At 41.1% G+C, this 27,761-nt stretch overlaps 1 protein-coding gene and 1 long non-coding RNA gene across 21 annotated transcripts in view; one reads left to right on the top strand and one right to left on the bottom strand.

Moving 5' to 3' along the window:
- Positions 1-11,612: 11,612 nt before the first annotated feature.
- Positions 11,613-12,444, bottom strand: LOC139075072 (uncharacterized). Its single transcript, XR_011525110.1, has 2 exons — positions 12,307-12,444; positions 11,613-11,771 (listed from the first exon to the last, which is right to left on the bottom strand). It is a non-coding gene; the product is annotated as an uncharacterized lncRNA (long non-coding RNA).
- Positions 12,445-15,985: 3,541 nt separating this feature from the next.
- ARHGEF37 (Rho guanine nucleotide exchange factor 37) overlaps positions 15,986-27,761 on the top strand; it is a 50,380-nt gene continuing 38,604 nt past the window's right edge. For 2 of the 20 annotated variants that reach the window (XM_070569197.1, XM_070569195.1), the window contains exons 1-2: positions 16,042-16,348; positions 18,951-19,092. Coding sequence is in view for 8 of the 20 variants with exons in the window: in XM_070569192.1 (XP_070425293.1) it covers positions 19,031-19,073 (43 nt within the window). In the remaining 12 variants the exon portion in view is untranslated. Of the gene's footprint in view, positions 16,349-16,654; positions 16,940-18,950; positions 19,093-27,761 lie in introns of those variants that run through there. The other 18 variants (XM_008528318.2, XM_008528315.2, XM_070569192.1 and 15 more) reach the window with 17 other exon arrangements.

The following is a 27,761-nucleotide window of genomic DNA, read 5'->3' as shown; positions in this document are numbered from 1 at the left end:
CATGTTACTCTAATTCTGACTTAAGTGTTTATCTTCATCAAGTTCTAGTCTAAATGTCTTGAACTTGAAAATAGAGGGGAAGAGATGTCCTCTAAGGTTTAGGATGAAGTTTTGAGGCACTATCAAAATCCAGGCTGCCTGACTCCCAGATCAGCACCATTAGACATTGTCCTTTGGTGACTCCAGAGCATTTTTGGCTTACTTAAAATTCTTTGCTGTTAGATTGTTAGATTCTGGTCTTAAGAAAAAAAAAGCTAAGTTTAAGCATCTTGAAGTTTCCAGAGATAGCGACCAGTCTGCTGATTTTCTACCGCGGCCATCCAAAACTTAATGAATTCCCCAGCTTAGAGAGTTCCCCATAAGAGGTGGGGTATATCTTTAAAGGAAGTGGACTAGGTTAAGGATTCCCAAAGGTGTATGGACAGGGACAAGTCTAACAGAGATTTCCATAGAGATATTTAGAAAAATGAGAGCAGTATAATGCAGTTTTCTTTCATTTATCTAATTTCAAATTGTGCTTTATTCTGAGATTTTATCTTCCTACATATGTGTCATTAAAGTGCCCTTTTATAAAATGGTGCTGATGGTAGATGGTTGTTTTGTTAATATCCTTATTTGGCAAAATTAAAAGTTGACACTTTATGTCTGCTCACCCGCCTTTTTTTTTTCCAACTTTTATAGGTTTTTGAAATCCTACACTCTGGGACCCACTAATCTAAGTGACTTTTAGAAGTCCTTCCAACTCTGAAATTCTATGATTTTATGTATGTATTTGGCGTGTCTCTTCCTTTGTTTCATGCCTGCTGTAGTCACTGTTCCAGCACTGACAGTATCCAGCAAAATGTACTAAAATGCTGTATGAGAGGTCATAGCCTTATTGAATGTGATTTCAGTTGATTGCATTTTAAGATTTAAATTTGTCAGATTTAAGAAGGGCAAACATTTTTTGCTTTTTCTTTTAAGACATAGAAAATGAAGTTTTTAGGTGTTGGCTATGACTCAGCCATCTCCTTAAAATCATGTATCATCTGTGGTAACTTTCAGCTTCAGCAACTGAAGGATTACCTGTTTTGGGTGCTGCTATTTTAGTTACAAATCATTCTGTACTTTTGAATCCACAGCAGCTTTGGGGTAATAGAAGGAGTCTTCTAAAATGTGCCATAATGCAATTCCTGACTCCTGGATCAGATGAATTCACTAAAACTATAATCAAAAGTATAGAATAAATAGGGGCCGGCCCAGTGGCGCAGCGGTTAAGTTTGCACGTTCTGCTTCAGCGGCCCAGGGTTCGCCGGTGTGGACTTGGCACCACTTGGCAAGCCATGCTGTGGTAAACATATAAAGTAGAGGAAGATGGGCACGGATGTTAGCTCAGGGCCAGTCTTCCTCAGCGAAAAGAGGAGGATTGGCAGCAGATGTTAGCTCAGGGCTAATCTTCCTCAAAAAAAAGTATAGAATAAATATTTTAGAACTTGAGGGACATTTAGAGAACATCTAGTCAATAATTATATTTTTTAATGCTTTGCGATTTACAGAGTCCTTTCACACATATCACTCATGCCCCACTAGGACGAAGTGGCTTGTCCAAGATCATACAGATCTTAGTGCCAAAGAAAGGACTAGAAACCCAATCTCTAACACAAAGAAAGAGAAAAAGGAAAGGGTAGAAGGCAGATTGGGACAATCATGCCCCAGTGATTACTTCTATGTTCATAGAGAGGTCAAGATGAATAAAACTTTTTTTTTTAAAAAAGATTTTATTTTTTTCCTTTTTCTCCCCAAAGCCCCTCCGGTACATAGTTGTATATTCTTCGTTGTGCGTCCTTCTAGTTGTGACATGTGGGACGCTGCGTCAGTGTGGTTTGATGAGCAGTGCCATGTCTGCGCCCAGGATTCGAACCAACGAAACACTGGGCCGCCTGCAGCGGAGCACGTGAACTTAACCACTCGGCCACGGGGCCAGCCCCTCAGAACGCTGCATTCTTTTTAATCACTATGTATTATTTCATTGTATGAATGCAGCATAATTTATATGATAAATATATGTATATACTTCCCATATTGAAAATTTTGCCCATTTTTCTCTATCACCAGCAATGCTGTAGTGAACATCCTGGTACACAAATCTTCATGCCCATGTGAAAACATTTTCTAGGATCAATTCCTGCAAGAGGAACTTGCTGAATCAAAGGCCACATGCATTTAAGGTTGAATAAAACATTTTTTAAAGCCACAGTGTTTATCTAAGGCAATGTCACTGGTAACCAGAGTGTGTTTTGGGTAAAATGATAAGGATGAGCATGTGAAATATAGATGGATGCTGTCAAGAGGAAAATAAAAACACAAGGGTGGCCTGCCCATCTCCTAGGTTGTTTGGTACAAATAAGTAAAAAAAATGAAATGCCTTGGAATATGTCAAACACTGTCTCAGGTGTCATTACATAGCCTTCTGGGTAATCAGTATTAGATAAGTGAGTTAGTGGAGTGATTGAAAACTTGAGAACATCAGAAATGTCCTATTGGATCAGAGTGAGCATTTAGTCTGTTTTCTAGTCATTGACAGTGACAGCAATTTCTATGTCCCTTTCTCGTGTCAGTTCCTGTTCTCTGCATTGTTCACGAAATTTTGTGAAAGTCGATTGCTGCTTCTATGAGAGCAACAAGCCCAGTTGAGACATTCGCAAACATTTCTTCCTTTTTATGGAGTCATTAACCATAAATTTATTTCTGTTAATTTCATTCCTTCAACTTATGTATGCTTTTGACACATGGTTTCAAGATTCTAAAGATTGATACATTCCATATGTATATTACCTGATGATCTTTTAATAATCGTATATACATATAAAATGTTTGCTGTTCTTTTCCTTATAAAAGTGACAACTCATTTGAAAAGTTTAGAAAATTTAGATAAATCAGAAAAAAGAAAATAAAAATCTCTTAGAATTTAACCACCAAATGTTAACATTTTGCTGTTTATAAATGTCCAGTCTTTTTTTCTATGCTTAATGTGTGTGTGTGTGTATTTATGTTGGGTGTATGTATATCTATCAGTATAATGTGTGTGTATACATATATTTAATTTTATTTCTTAAAATTTGCAACAAATGGTTATAGTGCACAGTTTTGAGACCCAGTTTTTTCTCTTAATGATTTGTTAGAGATATGTTTACATATAACTAAATAATCTTCCAAACTATCATTTTTAATGTTAAATATGTATCATATTGACAGAACAACATTTAACCAATCCCAGTTGAGTATTCTGGTTATTTCCAAACTTTTGCTAGTATGAAAACGCTTTAATGAATAGTCCTGTAGCTAAATCTTTTCTCACATACAAAATTAACTGGTTAGGATATATTTCTAGAAATGTAACTGGTCTTAAAACGTCTTGATCATAAACAACAACTTCCAATTCTGTTTTGGTACAGTTTGTGATGATTGAACCCATATTCATGGGCTCTCCTCATTTCTTAGATTTATCTTTATAAATTTAAATCCTAATCCTTTCATTCTGTCCTTAAAAGAGGTTGTTAGGTTTTCTTTTCTGACAAGCTATTGTTGTAAAACCTAATAAACTTAGTTAGAAGACATCTTTTCTTTGCAACTCCCCTATTCCCTTCCCCACCTATTTCAAAATCTCAAGAATTTTGCAAGTCTGTGGTTTGCAAGGATGTGCTCATAGGATGGGAAACGTCCCATTTATGGACATAGCTAACAAAACACATGTGTTGGCCATTAGTGAAGCAATCACATTGTACAGATATTTAGACTTAGTTGAAAGAGGGGGAAAATTAGTTCCCTGTAAGAGACAATGGAGGTCAAAGGACCCTCAAAATCAAGAATGTAGCTAACCAAGTATGAAAAACAGAGTGATCTCATTTATGTTAAAATCTCCCATATTTTGCATAAATTCAAGTATTCCCTCAGAAGTAAATATGTATTCCCACAAAAATAAATGTACAAGGTTTTAGAGATGGGGAAGAATTCAATTTGTCACTGTTCCAAAACTGAGATCAACCCAGACTTTACTACAGAAATCTTTGAAATGCTTCAGTTAGGCATTTCAGTGTACTTTAAGTGAGAATGTCCCCTTTTCCACCTGTGTATGTAAAATGTTGCCATCTACATTTAGAGGATGTAACTTTAAGTAAGTTTTCCTAACTTTAAGTAACAGCCCATGGAAATAATACTTGAGTAGTGGAAAATTATTTTATTCTTAAAAAGTGGTTTGAGGTGGGAGAGGAGAAACCAAATTATCCCTTTATTTGGGTATTTAAAGGCTAGGTTAAATGGTGTAGGGAAACATATCCTGACCTAAGTCGTCAGGAAATCTGAATTTTAGTTATGACTCTACCTTAAATATTTTCCTAGGCTTCAGTACTGTAATCTTTTAAAAGAGAAGTCAGATTCTAAGGTTCTTTCTAGCTTTAAAAAATATTGTACTACTGGGGCCAGCCCAGTGCTTACTGGGTAAGTTCATGCGCTTCACTTCTGTGGCCTGGGGTTCATGGGTTCAGATCTTGGGCACAGACTACACACATCAAGCCATGCTGTGGAGGTGTCCCACATACAGAACAGAGGAAGATTGGCACAGTCGTTAGCTTAGGGACAATCTTCCTCAAGCAAAAAGAGGAAGATTGGCAATAGATGTTAGCTCAGGGCCAATCTTCCTCATCAAAAAATAAAAAAATAAATATTGTGCTGCTTACTGAAGATGATTCCTATATTTTGAAGTAGAAGGAGGAAATTAACATGCTCTTTTCTTTCTACAGCTTCTTAAAATTCAGAAAATACATAAAATTCTGTTGGGCATATCCTTACCCATGCTCCTTAATACTTTTTTTTTCTTTGAGATTGGCCCTGAGCTAACCTCTGTTGCCAATCTTTTTTTTTCTTCTCCCCAAAGCCCCCCAGTACATAGTTGTATATTCTAGTTGTAGGTCCTTCTAATTCTGCCATGTGGGACGCTGCCTCAGCATGGCCTAATGAGTGGTGCTAGGTCTGCACCCAGGATCCGAACCAGTGAAACCATGGGTTGCAGGAGCAGAGCACAGGAACTTAACCACTCCAGGGCTGGCCTTCCTTAATACTTAATTGTCAGGAAAAGCAGATTCTCTATCAGTGAAACATAGCAATGGAAAGATATAATTAGAAGAGATTCCCAGGGCTGGCCCCATGGCTGAGTGGTTAAGCTCACACGCTCCGCTGCAGTGTTTCCTTGGTTCGAATCCTGGGCGCGGACATGGCACTGCTCATCAAACCACGCTGAGGCAGCGTCCCACATGCCACAACTAGAAGGACCCACAACGAAGAATATACAACTATGTACCGGGGGGCTTTGGGGAGAAAAAAGAAAAAATAAAGTCTTTAAAAAAAAAAAAAGAGATTCCCAAATTAGAAGAGATTGGGAAATATCTTCTTTTTAAAATGTTTAAGAAAGGCAATAATTGTTTCTTCGTTTACATATAGCTGTCCCTGGAGGTGGGGGAGGGGCTTCACTTAAATGACCTCCGTGGCTCCCTTTTAGTCTAAAAAAAAAAAATCCTTGCCAAGATTCTCATAGAGGGAAAGCTCAAAATGATTTTAGTCTTTAACACAGTCATTCTCGGCAAGGAATGAGATTCAACAGCGGAAATCAAGCAAAGCTTGTTTCATATCCTCTTATAATACTGATTCGTCTAGCCCCACCACTCCCTCTCAGAGTTGCTTTGAAATAATGCCTGAGGCTTTAACTCATTTGTCTGCAATGAACACTCTGCAGTGTAATATTTAAACGCCAGAGATATGTCCTGACGAGGAAATTCAGATCGTTGATGTTCCGTGTACTCATTGAAAACCTTACTAACTAAGGCCAGGACTTGAAAGGCACCGTAAAAGATGAAACACCTGAGTCCCCTGCCTTCTCCACTCTATCCCCGTTATCTTGTGCTGGTCAGTCTGTCTGACCTGGCAATATTTACATAATCAAATTATATTTTAAAATTTCTATTTTAATCACACGAACCATTAATTCCTGGAAATGCACTATCATGCATGGCATTTGGGATATTTGTGTTGGCTATTTTTACTTGAAAGAATTTTATTAGTGTTTTGGAGTTTCTGCAATTTCTATGTCTCTTTCTTTTCTCAGCCTCTGTTCTCTTCCTCTGCATTGTTCATTAGCAAGGGCAAGAAACTGTACTCCCTGTGACTCATTATTGCTCAGTATAGTAATCTACTCTTTGTGAAACTAAATTTGGAAGATGCTTGAGTTGCCCTTCCTGAGGAGAGCCGGTCCCAAGAACACATCCTGTTAACTCTCAGCTCTCCATGCTAATGCCAGGAAGCACTGATACTGATGCAGAAAATGCCGCTTACCTCCTGCCTCACTGGTGTTAATTTCTTCCTTTCAGATTCTAAAGCCAACTGACTTATTTAAATCTTAGCTACCTACCGGACTTTCCAGACCCTTGGTACTTCCTGTTGGACTTTGAACCTGATCCGAACTCCTAAGGTTGCTTCTTATATGCGTTCTCTAGGGTAGGCAAATGATAGAAGGGTAGCTCTGCTTACCTTCCCAACACCCTCTAAATCCATATGAAACTCATATATTTTTACACTTTCTTTGTTGCTTAGAATTCCAAATTCTATTGACCTCCTTAGCCTATATTGTCTTGTCCCACACTGTATCATTGATTACCATAGCTTCTGCCTTAGTTGAAATAGGATGTGTAAGAGCACTTTGTCTAAGCCATAAACCTCATACATATATACCCGGCTGCTGTTATTATTAGGCAATTCAAGCCAGAGGTGACTTTTTCTCATCTTTCTGGTGGAGGAAGACAGGCTGTCTGCTGAAATAGGAGCTTCACAATTATTGTCCAAAACCAAAAATAAGAAAAGCGTAGGAACCACAACACTACCACAACTGATTTCTTTACTTAAATGATTCCTTTTGACAAGGTCACCACCATAGGCTTTTAACATGTGTCACAGGAACAGAAATCAAATATTCCAGGCTATTCTAAAGGCCTCAGAACCTTTCTTCTAATCAGCTTGAAGTTTTAAGATGACATCTACCCTGATTGATTTTCCCATGCTAAATAGTTACTTTAAATGTTTATAAAGCAATTCCTACAGTATTATTCTTACCTATATTATCTTATGTCATAAAGAAGATTTTATGGGGGAAGTAATTTCATTGTTTTAAATTTTTAGATAGGGCAACTGAGGCCCAGAGATCTTAGTTGACCTCCCAAGTGCACTAAAGTCAGGAGAGCATCTTGTACTTGAACTCAGATTTTTCTGACTCCAAAGAAACTGCTTTTTGATTTCTCCAGTCTATGCATCTCAGAACTGTCAACACTCTTGGAAAGAAACTGCTTATTTATTTCAAGATTAAGTAAACATAGAAAAACAGACATCCACTCATGTTCAAGAACCCATGCTGGATCATGGTTTTCAATAGTTATACACTGCTGCCATCTGGTGGATGTGCTCACTTGCTGTTACTTTAGCTGGCTTCATGCATGGCAGAATTACCTAGTTGGATCTGAACAGTCAACCATTAAATGCCCAGGAAAGGGCTGGAGTCGGGGAACTTAGAATAACATTTGAGGGGCTGGGCAAGTGTTAGGAGTTTGAGGAAACCTAGGGTGCTTTCTGAACAGGATCAAGCATTTCCTTGTTTCTCGTTAACAATACTTGAGTGCTATGATATAAAGTCAATGCATGTTACGTTACATGATAAGGGGATAAGAGAGGGAAGAAAACAAAGATATAGTCTATATATGTGTATATTCCATGTGGATAACCACTTATTCCAGCATCACTGGTTGAAAAAACTTTCCTTTCTCCATGTCTCAGTCAGTTCAGGATGCTATAACAAAATACGATAGCTAGACCGGGTATCTCACAGAACAGGAATTTATTTCCTCACAGTTCTGGAGGCTGGAAGTCTCAGATCAGGGTGCCAGCAGGGTTGAGTTCTGGCATTGCAGACTTCCTATGTCCTCACATGGCAGAGAGCAGGTAGGGGTTATTGAGAAGAACAAGCGTCACCCAAGGACTCTGTACCCTCTTCTGGGGAAAGAGTTAGTGTGTTTTCAGTTGTATACTAGGCAGTTGTATCATGATAGTTGGAAGTGAGACTTTTTGACTGTCTTTATTTGGAGACTAAGTGTGGTTTAAGGAGATGCTTATGGGTGCCAAGTTGACAATGGATGGGCTTATGATGGTTAATTTTATGCATCAACTCGGCTGGGCCATAGTTTCTAGATATTTGGCCCAGCATTATTCTAGATGTTTCTGTGAAGGTGTTTTTCGGATGAGATTAGCATTTAAATAGGTGGATTTTGAGTAAAGCAGAATACCCTCCATAACGTGGGTGGGCCTCATCCAATCAGTTGAAGGTCTTAATAGCACAAAGACTGACCTCTTCCAAGCAAGAAGGAATTCTTCCAGGAGACAGCCTTTGGACTCAAACTGAAGCTCTTCCCTGGGTCTCTGACCTGCTGGCATAGCCTGCAGATTTTGGATTTATCAAGCTTCCACAATCACATGAGCTAATTCCTTAAAATAAATCTCTCTCTCTCTATATATATAATACACATCCTGTTGGTTCTTTTTCTCTGGAGAACTTTAATATGCTTCCTCACTTTATTCAGGTCACTGCTAAAATGTTCTCTTCTTAGAAACACTTTTCCTGACCAAATTATTTAAAATACCCCCTTATGTGCATCCGCTCACCATACCCAGTTACTCCTCAGCTCTTAACCCTACTTTATTTTCCTTCATAGCACTTACTCGTATCTAAAACTATATATTTATTTTTTTACTTTCTTTTTTTTTTTGAGGAAGATTAGCACTGAGCCAACACCTGCTGCCAAGCCTCGGGTTTTTTTTTTTTTTTTTTTTGCTGAGGAAGACTGGCCCTGAGCTAACATCCATGCCCATCTTCCTCTATTTTATATGTGGGATGCCTGCCACAGCATGGCGGTGCCATGTCTGCACCCGGGATCTGAACCAGTGAACCCTGGGCCATTGAAGCAGAATGTGCAAACTTAACTGCTGTGCCACCAGGCTGGCCCCTATTTTTTCACTCTTATATTGATTTAACCTCCTTCACTAGAACATTCACTCAATGAGACAGGAGATTTTTCTGTCTTGTTCACTAATGTATCCTGAGAACAGTGCCTACCTCAATAGTATCTTTTGAATGACTGAATGGATTATATAGATTTACATATGCACATATTAAACTTACTTTTTTCAGTTAACAATATATCATATCTATAACATGGACATCTTTAAATGTCCATGCCTATAGCTAAACCTTACTCTTTTTATTGGCTGCATAGTATTCCATGGTATGGCCATGCCAGAATTTATTTATCACCTGCTGATAGTTATTTGGACTATTTCTAGCTTTTCACTTTGATTTTCTTTAAGTCACAATAAAAAACCTTATGCATGTATCTTTGTGCAGTCATGTGTGGATTTCTATAGGATAAATTAATAGAAATGAAATTTCTGAGTCAAAAAGGTTTGATCAACTTAAACCCTTACAAACTGCTTATACCATTGCCCACACAATTGCAGACCCTTAAACGTGCAGCAACAAGCCCTTGAGTCTCTATTCCAGGGCGGTGAATGCATATTCCAGGAGAGGGACTTTGTTTTTCTCACTAGACTTTTTTCTCATGCAGTTTCCAGGAAAGTATTGCATTGACAGAGGGGACTTCCAACTAGAAACCAATGAATAAAAATCAGGTATTGCAAGAATTCAAGCAGTACTTGAAAGGGTATTGGTAAGTATTTTAACCATAGTTTTACTTGGTGGTGTGGGACCAGCCTGAAACACAGCAGTAGAAGGGAATTGTTCATAAGGAAGTTTAATAAAAGGCTGGCTCTCCTCTCAGCTCTCACTGCCCCTTCTCAGTCTTTTTAGCTGGTTCCCCTCTCTCTGCCTGCCCCTTGGTTGTGTTCACCAGGTCTTTGTCCTCAACCCTCTTCTTCTTTTTTTGTTTTTTTTGAGGATGATTAGCCCTGAGCTAACTGCTGTCAATCCTCCTTTATTTGCTGAGGAAGCCTGGCCCTGAGCTAACATCCATGGCCATCGTCCTCTACTTTATATGTGGGACGCCTACCACAGCATGGCGTGCCAAGAGGTGCCATGTCCACACCCAGGATCCTAACTGGCGAACCTCAGGCCACCAAAGCGGAACGTGTGCACTTAACGGCTGCACCACCAGGCCGGCACCAGGCCTCTTCTTTTTATGCCCTTCCTATTTTCCCAGGGTGATCTCATTCACTGTATGGCTTCATGTGCCATAGATATGCCAGTGACCTCCAAATCTATATTGCCAATGCCACTTCCCTCTCCCAGAACTTTACATCCATCTTCCCACTGGACCCTTTCACTTGGATAAGCCACAGGGGTCAACTGGTCCCAGACTGATCTCATTACTTTCCCCTAAGCCTTTGCCCCAAACCTCTTCCTTCTTTAGGATGCCTTTTCTTTAGTGAAGGCTACCACCATCCACCTAGTTGCCCAGGATAGAAATCTCAGAGTCAGACAAGGCCTCCCATCCTCTCACATCCTGTAGGTTATCAAATCCTGTAGATATTCTTTCAACATTCCTCCCCTCCCCTCCTCGACTTCACTATTACTGCAGCCTTAACCTGACGCCTTATTATCTCTCCCCTGGCTGAAAGCTACGACTTTTTAACTGCTCTCCCAGCTTTCAGCCTTAGCTCCTTCTGGGATCCATTTTCCATTCTCTGGACAGATGATCTTTCCAAAATTCAAAGAATATCATGCTATCCCCATTTTTCAATGGCTCCCCTATTTCCTACAGGAAAAGTTTAAATTCCTTAGCATGGCATACATACCTCGCATGATCTGGTGCCTGCCTACCTCTCCAATCTTATCTGTCACTACAAACTTGAATGTATAGCATTCAATCCAGTTATAATGAAGTGATTGCAGTTTCTGAAAAACGCAAGGTAGTTGCATATTGTTATGCCTTTGCATGTAGTCCCTTCTACCTGGCCTAACTTTCCATGCCTATCTACTTGGTAAGAATTCTCTCGTTAAAGACTCAGCAGGAAGGGCCACCTTAGTTTTGGCTCTGCAACCTCTCTGTAGAATTGCCCATCCCCTCCTGCAGCGGGTACTGTTGGCTGCCTACCCAAGAGCATTCCCTCTTGTCCTTCCTCTTTCCCAATAAGACTCCAATTTTGTTAAGCCTATATCACCATGTGCTTCAGAGTGGGGCTGTCCCAGTGTTGGGTCCTCATCCATCTAAGCCAATCAGTGATTGCTTTAGGTCTGGTTATGTATGGACATGCTATTCTAGTCAATGAGATAGGAGCAAGCGTCTGCTGGAGAGCTTTTTGGAGGCTTACTCTTCTCTTGAAGAGACACACAGGCAAAGATGGTCTTTTCTTCGAATGGACATAGTTTCTGAATGAGTTGGATTTCTGGCACTGGAACCAAACAAAGGAGTCCTGACTAATACAAGGAGTATGGTAAAAGTAATGCAAGTTCCCCAAAACCGGGCTACGAAAATCATGATGGTAACAGGTTAAAACCAATTGCTAGAACAGAAGCACTGACTCAGTGATAGAGTTTCAGCAAAGTAGTCTCAGAGGCAATCTCCTAAACGTCAAAGGTAAGGCTTCACATATTTATACAGATTAAGAACAGGAGTGTTCCGGAGCTCAGGGCTGAGACTGTGCAGGGAGATTCTGGCCTTGCCTGTGGGAAGAGGGAGCTGGAAAGCCTGGAAGGGAAGAGAGAACAGCTTTGTTATTATAAGGGTTATTTTACCTGCAAAGAGCCAGGAACCCAGAGGGAAGCCACTGGAAGCCAGGAAGAGAAAGACACAGAAAAGATACTTACTGACGTTTCTCGATATAAATTAGAAAACTGCCCCAGAGCGGGTATGACATACTGGAAGAAATGCCGGCTTTGGAGTCATTTTGCTGAGGTTGCAGTCCCAATTCTGCCACTTCCTAGCAGCGAGGCCCTGGCAAGTTTCTGAATCTTTCTAAATCTCAGGTTTCTCATTTGTAAAAAGAAGATGGTGATACTTATCTTTTAGGGCTGACTAGCAGCGTACCTAGCTTATAATATGCGGTCATTAAAGCAGACACTCTTCTTAAAAAATTTTTTTATACACTAGTGATGGGGTTACTACATTAGCCTATTATCTAATAAAACTTTGTCTGCTAAAGACACTGCATTCAATAATTTTTGACTTATCTTTCTGACAGTTTAATATCTCAGAAGATAGAAGAAATAATTTGCAAACTTACATTCGGACTTAGTAGAATTAAAAAAAGTGGTGATGGGTCTCTGAAGAAAGCAACCACGTGAGCGACAGTACTGTGTAACAACGGACTTGGCTACAAGCTCATCACCTAGGAGCCATGTAATCTTGCAGCGGTTACTTAATCTTTCTGAGCTTCCATTTCTTCGTCTGTAAAATGCAAACAATATCTAGTATATAGGGTGATTGTCATGACTAGAAATAATTCATGAAAAATTTCTGACACGTATCAGGCACTCAGTAAGTGGCACCTGTTTTTATTATTACTGTAGAAAATAGAGGGTTAGATTTCACAAAGTTTTATGAAAACAATAGGTATGATCCCAAGACTGAGACTCTAAAAGAGGTAGGCAGGGTTTTTTTTTTTTTATCAGAAGAACAAATTTGGTTTATTAGGCTCATGGCACTGTCCCTATTGCGCTAAGTACACATTTGGCACAGTTACCTCTTTCTTCTCAACCTTTCTCTGCTCGACTCTGCAATTGTAAGTGATTCCAACAACAAAGGAAAGCGGAGGCTTAGGAAGAAAATGTTGGTGCTATAAAGAAGTTCTCTGGTTAGCTAAAATTTTAAAACATTGAATAATAAGTATGACAGCTGCCTCGTCTGGGTTTTGAGAGTTCAGCCAAGGTGCTGGATTAAACATTTTATACAGATTATACTCTTTAATTCTTTCCGTTGTTGGCCTACAAATTATTAGAAGATGACTGCATAGCGGACATTTGTCATATTCCTGGTTGCCCAGCCACCAAATTGCCTTGATATGTTGGGGAAACTTATAAAGAGGACTGCGTCTCACTCGTGGAAGCCAAAAGGCCCTGGTTTTTCCTGATCACTGACTGCTGGGGACCTAAGCATGACTGATCAGCCAGTCCCTCCCAAATTGTGATTCTGGAGACAGGAGCCAAGAGAGGCAGGCAATGGATAAAACTTATTCTGGTAGTGGTGGTATTCAGTATTTGTCAGTGATGGCAGCTAGGTCACCTATGGTACCCCATCACCAGGGAATTGCCAGTGTCCAGCAGCAGCATCCTTCCTGCGGCATGGTTTCCTCTGTGGGTCTGGCCACCCAGCCTCCCTTGTGCCTGCCTATTTTCCTAGCATGGTCCTCCAGCCTTTCCATTGATTCTTTGAGCTCCCCAATCTCTTTCAATAAATTCTTTTTTCTTAGATAAATTCTAAATTCTAACTTCAGTTAACCAGAATCAAGTTTTGTTGCTTACAACCAAGAGACTCTGGCTAATACATAGTCTTTAGGTAACGTTCAACCCAAAAGAGTCTGATGCTGCTGCTTTAGTACAGATCTCTGGATAAAGTCAAGTTTACAACTGGTCTGGGAGCTCTGTCTGGGTTCCCTTTAAGCCCATGCACCTCAGGCAAAATGTCTGCTGCCCCACCCTAAACCAACTCTTTGTTTCCCACAACTTCTTAATTCACACTCACTCAACCACCCAGTGAATAAACACTTATTCAGCACCTACTATAGACAAGGCAATATGCCAGGCTCTGAGAGGAATCCAAAGATCAATAAACTGTGTACTTTTGAATTTTGAACCAGGTAAATATATTTTCTTTTCAAAAATTAAATTTAAAAATTAACCACTCTGTTGAGGGTAGAAGTGAAGAGAAACTCTTTTCATCTTTGAATTAGTGTCACTGGGGGCAAGATGATGGCCATTTCTTGGTAAATGTACTAGAAATCGGTCCCAAAAGGCAATTGGACTCCTTTGTTAGAAGTTTCCAGTCGCAAACAAACAAGTAGGTCTCTAGAGCACTGAGAAAAGAATAGCTTTTCTGAAGTTGACAACTAGAGTGCTACTCATCAGAATATTTATGGGGCTGGCCCAGTGGCATAGTGGTTGGGTTCCCTGGTTCAGATCCCTGGGGCGGACTTACACACTGCTCATCAAGCCATACTGTGGCGGCATCCCACATAAAGTAGAGGAGGATTGGCACAGATGTTAGCTCGGCAAAAATCTTCCTCAAGCAAAAAGAGGAAGATTGGCAACAGATGTTAGCTCAGGGCCAATCTTCCTCAACAAAAAATAAATAAAAATTTTTGACTAGGATGAAAGATGGGATAGTGCCATGCATGAGAAATTTAACTCAAGATAATCCAGAGTCCTAAAATAGAATCAAAGAAACACCACTTTTTTTTTTTTTTTGAGGAAGATTAGCCCTGAGCTAACATCTGCCACCAGTCCTCCTCTTTTTTGCTGAGGAAGACTGGCCCTGAGCTAACATCCATGCCCATCTTCCTCTACTTTTTTTTTTTACATGTGGGACATCTGCCACAGCATGGCTTGACAAGCAGTGTGTAGGCCCGCGCCTAGGATCTGAACTGGTGAACCCCAGGCCTATGAATCAGAACTGTGGACTTAACTGCTGCACCACCGAGCGGGCCCCAAAACATCACTTTCAAATGAAAACACCATCCAGCTTGTCTCCTTTTCCTTAAATTACCAAATGAACACTTCTCCACTCCAAGGGAGTAGAGACCCCACTACCTCTAGGACCCCTATAATACAGCAATTGCCCAGGGGGTTGACGCTTGTATCTGAAAACATAGAATACTTGATACAAGCAAGGAAGAAAGGCACACATTAGTAAAGTAAAACAGGTAAAGCAGATTATTCCACATACCCAGAAAAGACTGTCACACACACACACACACACACACACACACACACACACACACTTTACAGGAGCAACTGAGGTGCTGAGCGCTCACCAGACCCTCACCCATAAACAGTTAGGAGTCTGATCTACAAGTCAGACTTGGTTTTGGGACTTCAGACAAGTCACTTAACCACTCTAGGACTCAATTTCCCTTCAGAACTGGAAGGAAACTTAGGGATCACCTAAACCAGTCCTTAAATTTTACGTGACTCTTCTTTGAAGCATCCCCAATAAACCTCTGTGCTTGAATGCTGACTTTTAGTGACAAGATGCTCTCTCCAGGCGACTGATGTCATTTTTGAAACGCTCCAGTTGTTAGAGAAGTTCTTCCTCACATGCTCGCAGGGTGTCTCCCCATAGCTTTCCCCATGCTACTGACCGCTAAGGTTAAGTCTAATTCATGGACAGCTCTTTAAGAAAGCTCTCAACTTCCTTTGCTTTCTTGTCCACAGGCTAAACCCACGCCCTCGTCTTCTGTTGTTCTCAATAGTCACATTCAAGATACAACACCCTTCTGGTCTTCATGCTTTCATGGGTGTAGAGTAGAGGTTAAGCACCCTGGAGCCTCAGTCTGGATTTGAATACTGTCCTGTCACTTTGTAACTTTGTGACAGTGGACAGGTTACATTCATTTCTTTAGCCTTGTCTTTCTCTCTAAAATAGGATAATAATAATAATAAGCACACCTATCTCTCAGAGAAGCTGTGAATGAGATAAATGAGAAAATACAAGTAAAATGTTTAGTATAGTACCTGGCACTTAGTAAGCCATGTTACTACTGCTATCATCAATCACAATAAATAATAAGCCCTAATCATGACAATGAGAATAAACGTTAGAACCGGGAAGATTTAGAAAAGTTAATCTAGTCCATTAATGAGTCCACAAATAAGGTCTGGTGGCCCTGCCTTTCCCTATTTTGCGTAGCAATTATCACCTTCAATTGTGTTCAACGTCTGACTTACCCCGAAGAGGGCGGGGACCTTGTCTGTCAGGTTGACAGCTGGATAGTTAGTACCTAGACCAGAGTCCTGCTCACGGTAGTGAGAGAGTGGACGAACAGCTTCCTATCATAGAGGAGAAACTGGGGCGCAGCGAGGCTGGCAGACTTGTCTAAGATTGCGCACAGGGCTCCCGGGAGAGCTGGGACAAGAACTCAGAGGTCCTGGGCAGCCGACACTTAGAATTCAATCAAGGTCCAGCCCGGGAGTTTGGTGATTCGGGCACGAACACTGACAGACATCCAGTGATTCAGAGTCAACATTCCCACCGTGTGGCCTAAGTGCTGACCTGTGTTTTCGGGGTGACGAGCTGGAGCAAGGAGAAGACGGCTTAATGAGAAGCCGCCGGTATGTGGGTCCCGTGGGTGGGTCCCCGGGCGCGGCGCTAACACCCACTTGCAACGCTCCGTGCTGGCTGCGGGCCAGCGCTCGGCTACCGCCGGGCCATGCCGGCTAGGGGAGGGCCACCCCGGCTGAGGCCGACTCCCGGGAGCCGCGAGGGGAAAACAACCCGGCTCCAAATAGACAATTAACAAAGGCTGGAGGCCCGGGCCCCTCGCGGCGCACGCGCGCACGCCGCGTGGGCAGAGCCGCGCCCGCCCGCGCCCTCCGTGGGAACGGCGGCGCCCCCCACCCCCACCCCCACCCCCACCCCCACCCCCACCCCGCTCCCGGCCCGGCTGCGCGGTCCCCGGGGGGCCGAGCGCCGCGCTGGAGCGCCGGCACCTTGCGCGCGCGGTGAGTGCGCCCGGGCGATTGGGGCCGGCGGGCTGGGGCCGGCGAGAGGCGCGGGAAAGCAGCTGCTGGTCCTTCCAGAAAGGGAGGTGGGGGACGCGGGAGCGACGACGCGCGGTCCCCCTTGCTCGGTAGCTAGCTTTGTGGAGCCTTCTGGGAGTGCCAGCAACCTGATCCACGTGACCCGACCGCGTCGTTTTACAGGTGAGAAACAGGCCCAGAGAGGTAAGCTGGTCTAGTAAAAACTAATTGGTGTTCTTTGTATCTGTTTTTATATCCTGCCTGCTTCAGTGGAGGATTTGGGGTGACTTTTAATAAGAATCCATATGTTAAAACCATGGAATAATACAAACAATGGTAAAGATCCTTGCCAAAGAAAGTATAATTATAAATAGACAGTCAAGGCCAGGAGGAAAGAAAACGGAAGTCTGCCGTCCATAGGTGAGCTGCCTTGGCCGAGGTCCTGGGAAAAGTAGTGCCAAAGCTGCGACTAGGAGCCTGAACGTCCCGTACCGCCATAGTGCTCCCTGCACAGTGAGCGCCAGGACCTTGTGGGGGAAGGAGAAGCTGACAGCCTGCCCAGCACTGGTTCTTAACCTTCTTGGGATCACTGACCCCTTAGAAATCTGGGTCCCCTGCCCACAGAGGGCCTCACACACAGCCTGGCAGTTTGAGATTTGACATGAAGCATTCCTGCTGTCAGGATTGGCTGACGGCTGGCGCTCAGGCCACGCCGCTTCAGAGCAGTGTATTTGCTCCTTTTAAAGGGAGGCAGCTGGTGAAGGAGCGAATGCCCGCTGTGAGTCCACACGGAGTCCTGACACCGCCAGCTGTGGGATCTGGGACTCATGGTTTAATCTCTCCAAGGTCCAGTTTTCTTTGTAAAATAGAGATAAGATGGTCTGCTTTGTCCTTCAGGTTATTGTCAGACTTAAGAATGGATGCTGATCCCAGTGCCTGGCATGTAGTAGATGCTCAACCAAAGTGCTGGCGTGCATAATCCAGTGCATCACAGCTGTGCCAGTTAGGAAAGGGTGATGACCTGGAGGAAATTGGGCTGTATCTGAAATAAAATAAAAATTTAAAAATTGTAAACATGCAAATATAAAGTCAACCCTATTATGACTTACAAACCAGGTACATACCTTGGTGATGGAAACCTAAATGAATGCACTTATTTAGAATAGTGCACTGCATTCGATATTTGACCCAAGGTAAAATGCTAAAAGGAGAAACTAATAGACTTTCTAATAAGGACTGTTTACTGGGACTCACTTGCCTCTTTTGAATGGAGCCGGCACCTGTGTAGTTTTTAAATGAAAGGACATACGTGGGGACCTGGGCAGCACCCAGTCTTGCCTGGCATTGGAGGTTGGGCTGAGTTTCTGCCAGGGTACAGGAGTTGCTTGGCGGTTGGCTCACGTCCCTCTTGGATCAGCAGCTTGCTGTGGTAAACAGTGACTTGGTTGATTCTGCTCTAGATCAAATAAATGGCTTTTTATTTAACTGATGGGGGTGTGTGTCTTTGGGTGCTATAACTGAGGCAAGTGGCGTTTGTTGAGATTGATTGTCCAAACCTATTGTTGTTTATTGACAGGCTTCAGAACTTTAAAATCTATGGCTCCAAAATTGTGAGGACAGGGCTTGGGCAGGCCTACTGATCTATCAAAAGAACTGCTGTTACAAAATACTGTATTGTCTTCTTTCTCTGTCATTTTAGGCCTGGCACACGGAGCCAGGGAAATAAGGCTTAGGGCAAATTCCTGCTATTTAATTTGGGTTAAGACATACACTACCTGTCTGGTGGGTTACATTCTTCACGTATTTATAAAGAGGAATTTTTCCTCTGAGAGAGAGGGGGACAGGAGAAGAGTGAGTGTATGTGCGTATGTCTGGAATTTCTCTTGCCGTCTCTCTGTCTCACCCCTAATCAGTCATTTCTCAACCCAGAGAAATCCGTTTTCTCCAGGCTCAGTGACCTTGGCAAATTTCTTCCCTTCTGGCTCTGTGGCCTGATTTTGTATCATAGGAGGTCTGTGGCAAAGTTTTTTCTAATTTGACCTTTAGGTTCCAAACATCAGCACCCCGTGGTACATCACAGAGTGAACAGGCTCCCTCTCTTCGGCAAAGGCCCTTTCTTAGAAGGTGGCCCGTGCCCCCTTTGTTGTGTTTTCCCCTCCAGACTCACTGCCTCATTCCTTCAACCATTCCTTAGCAGGACCGGATTAAGAGCAGGATTTCTCAAGAAATGATCTACAGACCACGTGCATCAGAATCACCTAGGGGCCTGTTAGAATGCCCACCTCTGACCTACTGAATCAGGATCTTCAAGAGCGGGGTGAGAGTTTGTGTGCCTAGTAAGTGCTCCTGGTGATTCTTATGCACCTTTGGTGCCTGTGTGTGTGCTGGGGGGTGAGGATTGGTGGTGGGGAACTACTAATTCTTTATAAATTTCTCTATTGTTTGTCTAGTTATGTAGTGAGGAAGAGCCTCTTTTCTCATTTAAACAACCAACCAACTCATGATGTCTAAAGAAGATTTATAGATGGCAAATAAGCACTTGAAAAGATGCTGGAGATCATTAGTCATTGGGGAAATGCACGTTAAAAGCACAATATCACTTTATACCTATCAGGTTGGCTAAAATTGAAAAGACTATACCAAGTGTTGACAAGGCTATGGAGGAACTGGAACTCTTATATACTGTTGGTGGGAATGTAAAATGATCGAACCACTTTTTTAAAAGTTTGACATTTTAACAAGTCAAATATACACCTATGATGTGATCCAGACATTCCACTCCTAGGTCCAGCTTTATTACAAGAGAGAAATAGGAGACAACCGATTGTTTGTCCAGTGCATGGATAGATAAACTGTTTTATATCCATATAATAGAATACTGCTCGCATTAAAAAATAATGAACTATTGATAGATGCTATGACATGGATGGATCTCCAAATAGTTTTGCCAAAAGAAATAAACTAGCTTTTAGAAAGTACACACTGTATAATTCCATTTATATAAAATTCAAGGGGAGTTGCTATCTCTTAGCTGACCTCAAATTTTTGATGGCTTCTAAGAGTTGCGTATGATCATATTAGTCTAACTCCACATACAATAGTGTCATTGGCAATCTGATCATTATTCTGCCCATGTTCATTCATTCATTCATTCAATTAATTGAGCACCTGCTATGTGCTAGATGTAGAGTAGACACCAGGTAATGCATTCATGAATAAAAGAGACTTGATCCCTTCCCTTGTGGAGCTTACACTTTATTGAATCAGCCAGTAAAACAAATAGAATAAAAATAATTACTGGGGGAAAGGAGTGGTTCTTTGGAAGGGGATGGGAGTCAGGGAAGACTTGCCCGGGTTTTGAACAGAGAAGTAAAGCATTCAGTTCCATGTTTTTGAGTGACGGCTCCCTGTTAGTGCTGTGCATCCTCTCAGGAGGCTGTTGTACTCATCCAGCAGAAAGGAGATGGAGGTTTAGACTCAGGTGATCTTAGAAATGGAAAGCGCTGAAGGAACTGATGGGTAGCCTTACTAAAACAAGGCAGATCCCAGAGGTTGACACTGATTAACACTTTGTGTTCAGTAGTGTCGTCAGTTTTTAGTCCATATTACTGTCCTGTTGCCTGCCCCCAGCGTCTATAACCACGTCTTATTCTATCGCTGCATTTTATTTCTTACATGTAAGGATGTCAGGTGAGACAGTCAACACCTCGCTGGTCCAGTTATACTAGCCTACAGCATTCCTTTAATCTACTGACCTAATTGACCTTCCATAAGGAAATGAGGGTAGTTTGCCATTACTTGTTTTTTTTTTGTTTATTTTTTAAATTATAGTCATAATAGTTTGTAACGTTGTGAAATTTCAGTTGTACATTATTATTTGTCAGACACCATAATAAGTGTGCCTCTTCACCCCTTGTGTCCACCCTCCACCCCCCGTCCCCCTGGTAACCACTAAACTGTTCTCTTTGTCCGTAAGTTTGTGTTCCACAAATAAGTGAAATCATATGGCGTTTATCTTTTTCTGACTTATTTTACTTAACATAACACCCTCAAGGTACATCCATGTGGTTGCGAATAGGACAAATTTGTCTTTGCTATGGCTGAGTAGTATTCCATTATATATATATATACACACACATCACATCTTCTTTATCCATTCACCAGTTGATGAGCACTTGGATTGCTTCCACGTCTTGGCTATTGTGAACAATGCTGCAATGAACATAGGGGTGCATAAGCCTCTTTGTAGTGTTGATTTCAAGTTCTTTGATAAATACCTAATAGTGGGATGGCTGGATCATATGGTATTTCTATTTTTAATTTTTTGAGAAATCTCCATACTGTTTTCCGTAGTGGCTGCACCAGTTTGCATTCCCACCAGCAGTGTATGAGGGTGCCCTTTTCTCCACAACCTCTCAGACATTTGTTATTTTTTTTTTTTTTAAAGATTTTATTTTTTCCTTTTTCTCCCCAAAGCCCCCCGGTACATAGTTGTATATTCTTCGTTGTGGGTCCTTCTAGTTGTGGTATGTGGGACGCTGCCTCAGCGTGGCTTGATGAGCAGTGCCATGTCCGCGCCCAGGATTCGAACCAACGAAACACTCGGCCGCCTGCAGCGGAGCACGCGAACTTAACCACTCGGCCACGGGGCCAGCCCCTACATTTGTTATTTTTTGTCTTGGTGATTGTAGCCATTTTAATGGGCGTAAGATGATATCTACGTGTAGTTTTGATTTGCATTTCCCTGATGATTGGTGATGTTGAACATCTTTTCATGTGCCTATTGGCCATCTGTATATCATCTTTGGAAAAATGTCTATTCATATCATCTACCCATTGTTGGATGGAGTTGTTTGTTTGTTTGTAGTTCAGTTGTATGAGTTCTTTATGTATTATGGAGATTAACCCCTTGTCAGATATATGATTTGCAAATATTTTTCCCGGTTGGTGGGTTATCTTTTCGTTTTGATCCTGGTTTCTGTTGCCTTCCAGAAGCTCTTTAGTCTGAAGTCCTACTTGTTTATCTTTTCTTTGTTTCCCTTGTCTGAGTAGACATGGTATTCAAAAAGATCCTTTTAAGGCTGATGTCAACGAGTGTACTGCCTATATTTTCTTCCAGAAGTTTTATGGTTTCAGGTCTTACTTTCAAGTCTTTGGTCCATTTTGAGTCTATTTTTGTGTATGGAGAAAGATAATGGTCAACTATCATTCTTTTGCATGTGGCTGTCCAGTTTTCCCAAGACTGTTTATTGAAGAGGCTTTCCTTTCTCCATTGTATGTTCTCAGCTCCTTTGTTGAAGATTAGCTGTCTGTAGATGTGTGGTTTTATTTCTAGGCTTTCAGTTCTGTTCCGTTGATCTCTGTGCCTGTTTTTGTACCAGTACCATGCTGTTTTGACTACTGTAGCTTTGTAGTATATTTTGAAGTCTAGGATTGTGATGCCTTCAGCTTTGTCCTTTTTCTCAGGATTGCTTTAGCTATTTGAGGTCTTTGGTTGCCCCCTATGAATTTTAGGATTCTTTGTTCTATTTACATGAAGAATGTCATTGGGATTCTGATTGGGATTGCATTGAATCTGTAGATTGCTTTAGGTAGTATGGACATTTTAACTATGTTTATTCTTCTGATCCATGTGCATAGAATATCTTTCCATTTCTTTATGTCATTATCAATTTTGTTAATGTGTTATAGTTTTCCTTGTATAGGTCTTTCACCTCCTTGTTTAAATTTCTTCCTAGATATTTTATTCTTTTGTTGAGATTGTAAATGGGATTGTACTCTTGAGTTCTCATTCTTTTAGTTCGTTATTGGAGTATATAAATGCCACTGATTTTTGTAAGTTGATTTTGTATCCTGCAACTTTCCTGTAGTTGTTGATTATTTCTGCTAGTTTTCTGATGGATTCTTTAGGGTTTTCTATATATAAAATCGTGTTGTTTGTAAACAGCGAGAGTTTCACTTCTTCAATGCCTATTTGGATTCCTTTTATTTCTTTTTCTTGCCTAATTGTTCTGGCCAAAACCTCTAGTACCATGTTGAGTAAGAGTGGGGAGAGTGAGCACCCTTGTCTTGTTCCTGTTCTCAGAGGAATGGCTTTCAGTTTATCTGCATTGAGTATGATGTTGGCTGTGGGTTTGTCATATATGGCCTTTAGTATGTTGAGGTACTTTCCTTCTATACCCATTTTATTGAGAGTTTTTATCATGAATGGATGTTGGTTCTTGTCAGATGCTTTCTCTGCATCTATTGAGATTATCATGTGGTTTTTGTTCCTCCTTTTGTTAATGCGGTGTATCACATTTATTGATTTGTGGATGTTGAACCATCCCTGTGTGCCTGGTATGAATCCAGCTTGATCATGGTGTATGATCTTGTTAATGTATTGCTGTATTCGATTTGCCTATATTTTGTTGAGGATTTTTGCATCTGTGTTCATCAGTGATATTGGCCTGGAATTTTACTTCTTTGTGTTGCCCTTGTTTGGCTTTGGTATCAGGGTGATGTTGGCCTCCTAGAATGTGTTAGGAATTTTTCCATCTTCCTCAATTTTTTGGAATAGTTTGAGAAGGATAGGTAATACATCTTCTTTGAATGTTTGGTAGAATTCTCCAGAGAAGCCGTCTGGTCCTGGACTTTTATTTTTTGGGAGGTTTTTATGATTTGTTTTTTTGTTTTCTGTTTTGTTAACCTATGCTGGCCCCAAGTGATCTCTGTTTCGCTTTCAAAGGGCTGACAGACCATCTGTTTTAATCAAGTGGCAGAAACCCAATTCAGAGTGGCTTAGGCCACAGTGGGGTGGGGAATGAAAATGTATTAGCTCATATAAAAAAATGCAAAAGGCATCAGTCTCCATCGTGGCTGGACTGAATGCCATCAAGGCTCAGTCTCATAGTCTCTCCATTTCTTAACTCCATTTCTTTCGGATTAGCTGCACGCTCAGTTAGGCTCTGGTGTGTAGTTCTTATTACTTATTATTATCATCATGATTAGCTGTCCTCATCATCTGCTTGAGTATGATCAGCCAAGTGTCCTTAGACAATTTTTTCATCCATCTGATCCACGATAATGCTACTCTTTCCAGTTTAACAATAATAGTAACAAAAAGAGCAGCTACTATTATTGAGAGCTTACCTTGTACCAGACACTCTTGTTAGACGCTTTACATGGATTATCTATGAAACCTTATAACAACCCTATAAGGAATGTTCTATAATTATCCCAGGAAAGCCAGCCAATTGATTGCAGGATCAGAATTTGAAATCAGGTTTTCTGGGTCTAGAGTCTGGGCCCCAAACCTTCACAAGGCCTCCTGCAGTAACTGTTTAGGGCTAAGAAGAGAGAAGCAAAGCCATCAAATAGTATGCCTATTTCTTAACTTTTTCTGAACATGAATCTTAAAATACACTTGGCAGTCATAGTACGGGGCAGAACTTTGGAGGTTATTCTTACAATTTTGTCGATCCCCGATCCCTCTGGGTTTTAGAGTTCTGGAAGCTCTTCGTACAGGACCCTCCCATATCTTTATAAGCCGGTCTCATTAGCCGGGATCTCTATGTGGCCGCTCTTGTTTCTATAGGTATTTCCTCCCTTTATTCTTCAACAGAGTCTTTTACTCTCATGATGCCTGAACGTCACCTGTGACAGCCTTCCGTGAATCCTAATCTCTAGAGTCTCAGAACAGAGGTTTTACTTCCTTTTTTTTTTTCCTTAAATGCTTAAATTGACCTTCCTTTAAAACCTGGGGGATGTTCAACTTTCCCTCCTTCTGAAAGAACTTTGAGATGATGGTTTCACTTGCCCTGGGCATCTGCTTACTTCCATTTCTCCATTCAGTTCCTTTGGTTGGTCAGAATTAGGTTTGGAATATCATTTCCCCTTGTTACTACTTCTGTCTTGAAAGTGATGAAATGATCAGGAAGTCCATAACATTTCCTTCCTTAGTTCCTCTGCTTTTAGTGGAATGAAACTTGGAGCAAATAACCAGCTATTTTAAATGCCCCATCCTTATTTTAGAGCCATTTTTTTCTTGATCTTTGTGTCCACAGAATCCAGGAAAATGCTTCGCCTGATGTAGCTGCTCCAAATATTTGTTGAATGAATATGTGAATGCCCAAATTCTTCTGTGTTGGTGTGGACACAGGAAAAGAGAATTAAGTGTTTTATCCTCTCCTAGAGTCAGAAGCAATTGCTGCAGAACATTCCACAGGCATTTCTTTTTAACACTATTCTATGTGCTAGATTGATTTTAGTTCTTTTTTTTTTTTAGGAAGATTAGCCCTGAGCTAACTGCTGCCAATCCTCCTCTTTTTGCTGGGGAAGACTGGCCCTGAGCTAACATCCGTGCCCATCTTCCTCCACTTTATATGTGGGACGCCTGCCACAGCATGGCTTGCCAAGCAGTGCCATGTCCGCACCCGGGATCCAAACTGGTGAACCCTGGGCCACTGAAGCAGAACGTGTGCACTTAATCGCCGTGCTACCAGGCAGGCCCCTAATTTTAGTTCTTAATTGCCTACCATAGGGCATCAAAGAGATATCAGGAATAAGGATGGACTGGATGATAAGGAAAACCACATTTTTTTGGAGTATGTTCTCCAAGACAAGCCTCCTTATCAGGCCAGACCAGGAAATGGAACAAGGGTGCCCAGCTTGCTATCGCAGGCTTTTAAGTTGCATTTGTCCTGAGAGTATAGCAAAGATAGTGGATAATGCAGGCTATATAATATTTTGTTTGTTTTTAACTTTTTATTTTGAAATAATTATAGATCAATATGCAGTTGCAAGGATGATACAGAGAAATTCTCTGTACCCTTCACCAGATTCCTCCTATAGTTACATCTTATTTAAATATAGCACTATATCAAAACCAGGGAACTGACATCGGTATAGTATATGTGCATGATTGTTCTACGCCATTTTGTCACATGTGTAGATTTGAGTAACCTCCTCCTCAGTGTAAGATAGAATCTGTTTTATCACCACAAAGTTCTCCCTGATGCTGTTTCTTTATGGTCACACCCACCTGCCCTCCATCCTCTGTTCTCTGCCTCTATAAAATTGTATCTTATATAAAGGAAATCACACAGTATGTAACCTTTTCAGGTTGTTTTTTTGCAGGCAGGATGATACACTCAAGAACCTTGCAAGTTGCTGCAGTGTAACAATAGTTCATGTCTTTTTATTTCTGAGTATTCCGTGATAGTGGATGTACCACAGCTTTTTTTTAATCATTCACCTCTTAAATACACCTATTAAAACAACATTTTGGTTGTTTCAGTTTTTGGCCGTTACAAATAAAGTTTCTGTGAACATTTGTGGGCAGGTTTTTATGTGGACAGAAGTTTTCTTTCTCTTGAATAGATGCCCTGAGGTGTGATTGCTGATAAGTGTATGTTTAGTTTTTAAAGAAACTGACAAACTGTTTTCCAGAGCGGCTGTACCGTTTCACAGTCCCACGAGCAATGTATGAGAGATCCAGTTTCTCCACATCCTTGCCAGCGTTTAGTGTTATATAATATTTTTTGTAACAGCTTTATTGAGATATAATTCACATCGTATAATTCAGTCATTTCAAGTGTACAAATCAAAAGTTTTTAGTATATATTTAATATATTTAGTATATTTAATGTATATTTAGTATGTTTAGTATATTTTTAGTTTTAGTTGTACAACCATCACCACAATAAATTTAGAACATATTCATCACCCCCAAAAGAAACCCTGCATCCAATAGCCACCATACCCCAAAACCCTATGCCTTCAGCCCTGGAAGCCACTAATCTACTTTCTGTTTCTAAGATTTGCCTATTCTGGATGTTTCATATAAATGGAATTATAAAATATAAGGTCCTTCGTGACTGACTTCTTTCACTCAGCATAATGTTTTCAAGACTCATCCATGTTGTAGCACATATCAGTACTTCGTTCTTTGTCATTGCCAAATAATATATAGTATTTTTAAAGAAATGCAAGTGTGTTTCTTTCCATTACGTGGGTATACAGTGATAGATAACAAAATGCTGCTAAAGAGAGGCTTTACCCAGCCTGCTTGGAGGTCTAGACTGCAATTAACCTATGTGCAAATTATTGCTATTTTAAATAGTCAGCAGTTCTCTGTAAAGTATTGCTTACGCTTTTTGTTTATTGAGCAACAATTCTGAGTAGGGGAACCTGAGCAGCTCCCCTGAAATCCTGTCGTGATCTTTCTAGAGAAGCTATGCACAGGGTGGTGAGTGTCAGCGATTCAGGTCAGGGACAGGTCAGCAAGACCACAGGCAGTGTTGGAGCTGGAATAGAGCTGTGCATCAGGCAGATGCATTCCGGGATCTTTCTGGGCCCTTTGCCTTCTGAATAACCTTGCTCTCCCCAAACACTTTGTTTACATGCTATCTGACCCACGGGTTGGTGCTCATGACATAGGACAGAAACTTCTACTGCTGCTAATACATTCAAATAGACCATTTATGTTTGCAAAAATGTATTAATCACCAGTATTGTGAGGTGCAGAGGAGGACACAAGATGAACGGGTGCTCATCTGTTCTCTAAGAGCTTAACATTTAGCCATGGAGATGAGGCATAGCCCTAAATAACCGGAGTACAAGGTTGAATGGGATGTGTGCCACTTTAAATATTAGGAAATGTTTTAACCATCCAGAAAAGAACAAAGAACAATAAAACAAATTCCCATGTTCTTACCATCTAGCTTTGTTTAATTTTAACATTGTTCCCGTATTTGCTTTGGGTTTTTTTTAAACAAATAAAACATCTCAGATACTCAGCAGTGAAAACGAAGGAATTATTGATACATGCAACAATTTATATAAATCTCCAGGGAATTATGCTGATAGAATACAGTCAATCCCAAAAGGTCACAAACTGTATGATTTACACACATTCTTGAACTGACAAGATTATAGAAATGGAGAACAGATTCCTGGTTGCCAGGGATTAAGGATGGGATGGGGCTGGAGCCAAGCGGGTGAAAAGGCAACACGAGGGATCTTC

This window comes from Equus przewalskii, chromosome 13 (genome assembly GCF_037783145.1).
Source record: "Equus przewalskii isolate Varuska chromosome 13, EquPr2, whole genome shotgun sequence".
NCBI classification, from domain to species: domain Eukaryota; kingdom Metazoa; phylum Chordata; class Mammalia; order Perissodactyla; family Equidae; genus Equus; species Equus przewalskii.
This window is presented reverse-complemented; position numbering and strand designations above follow the sequence as displayed.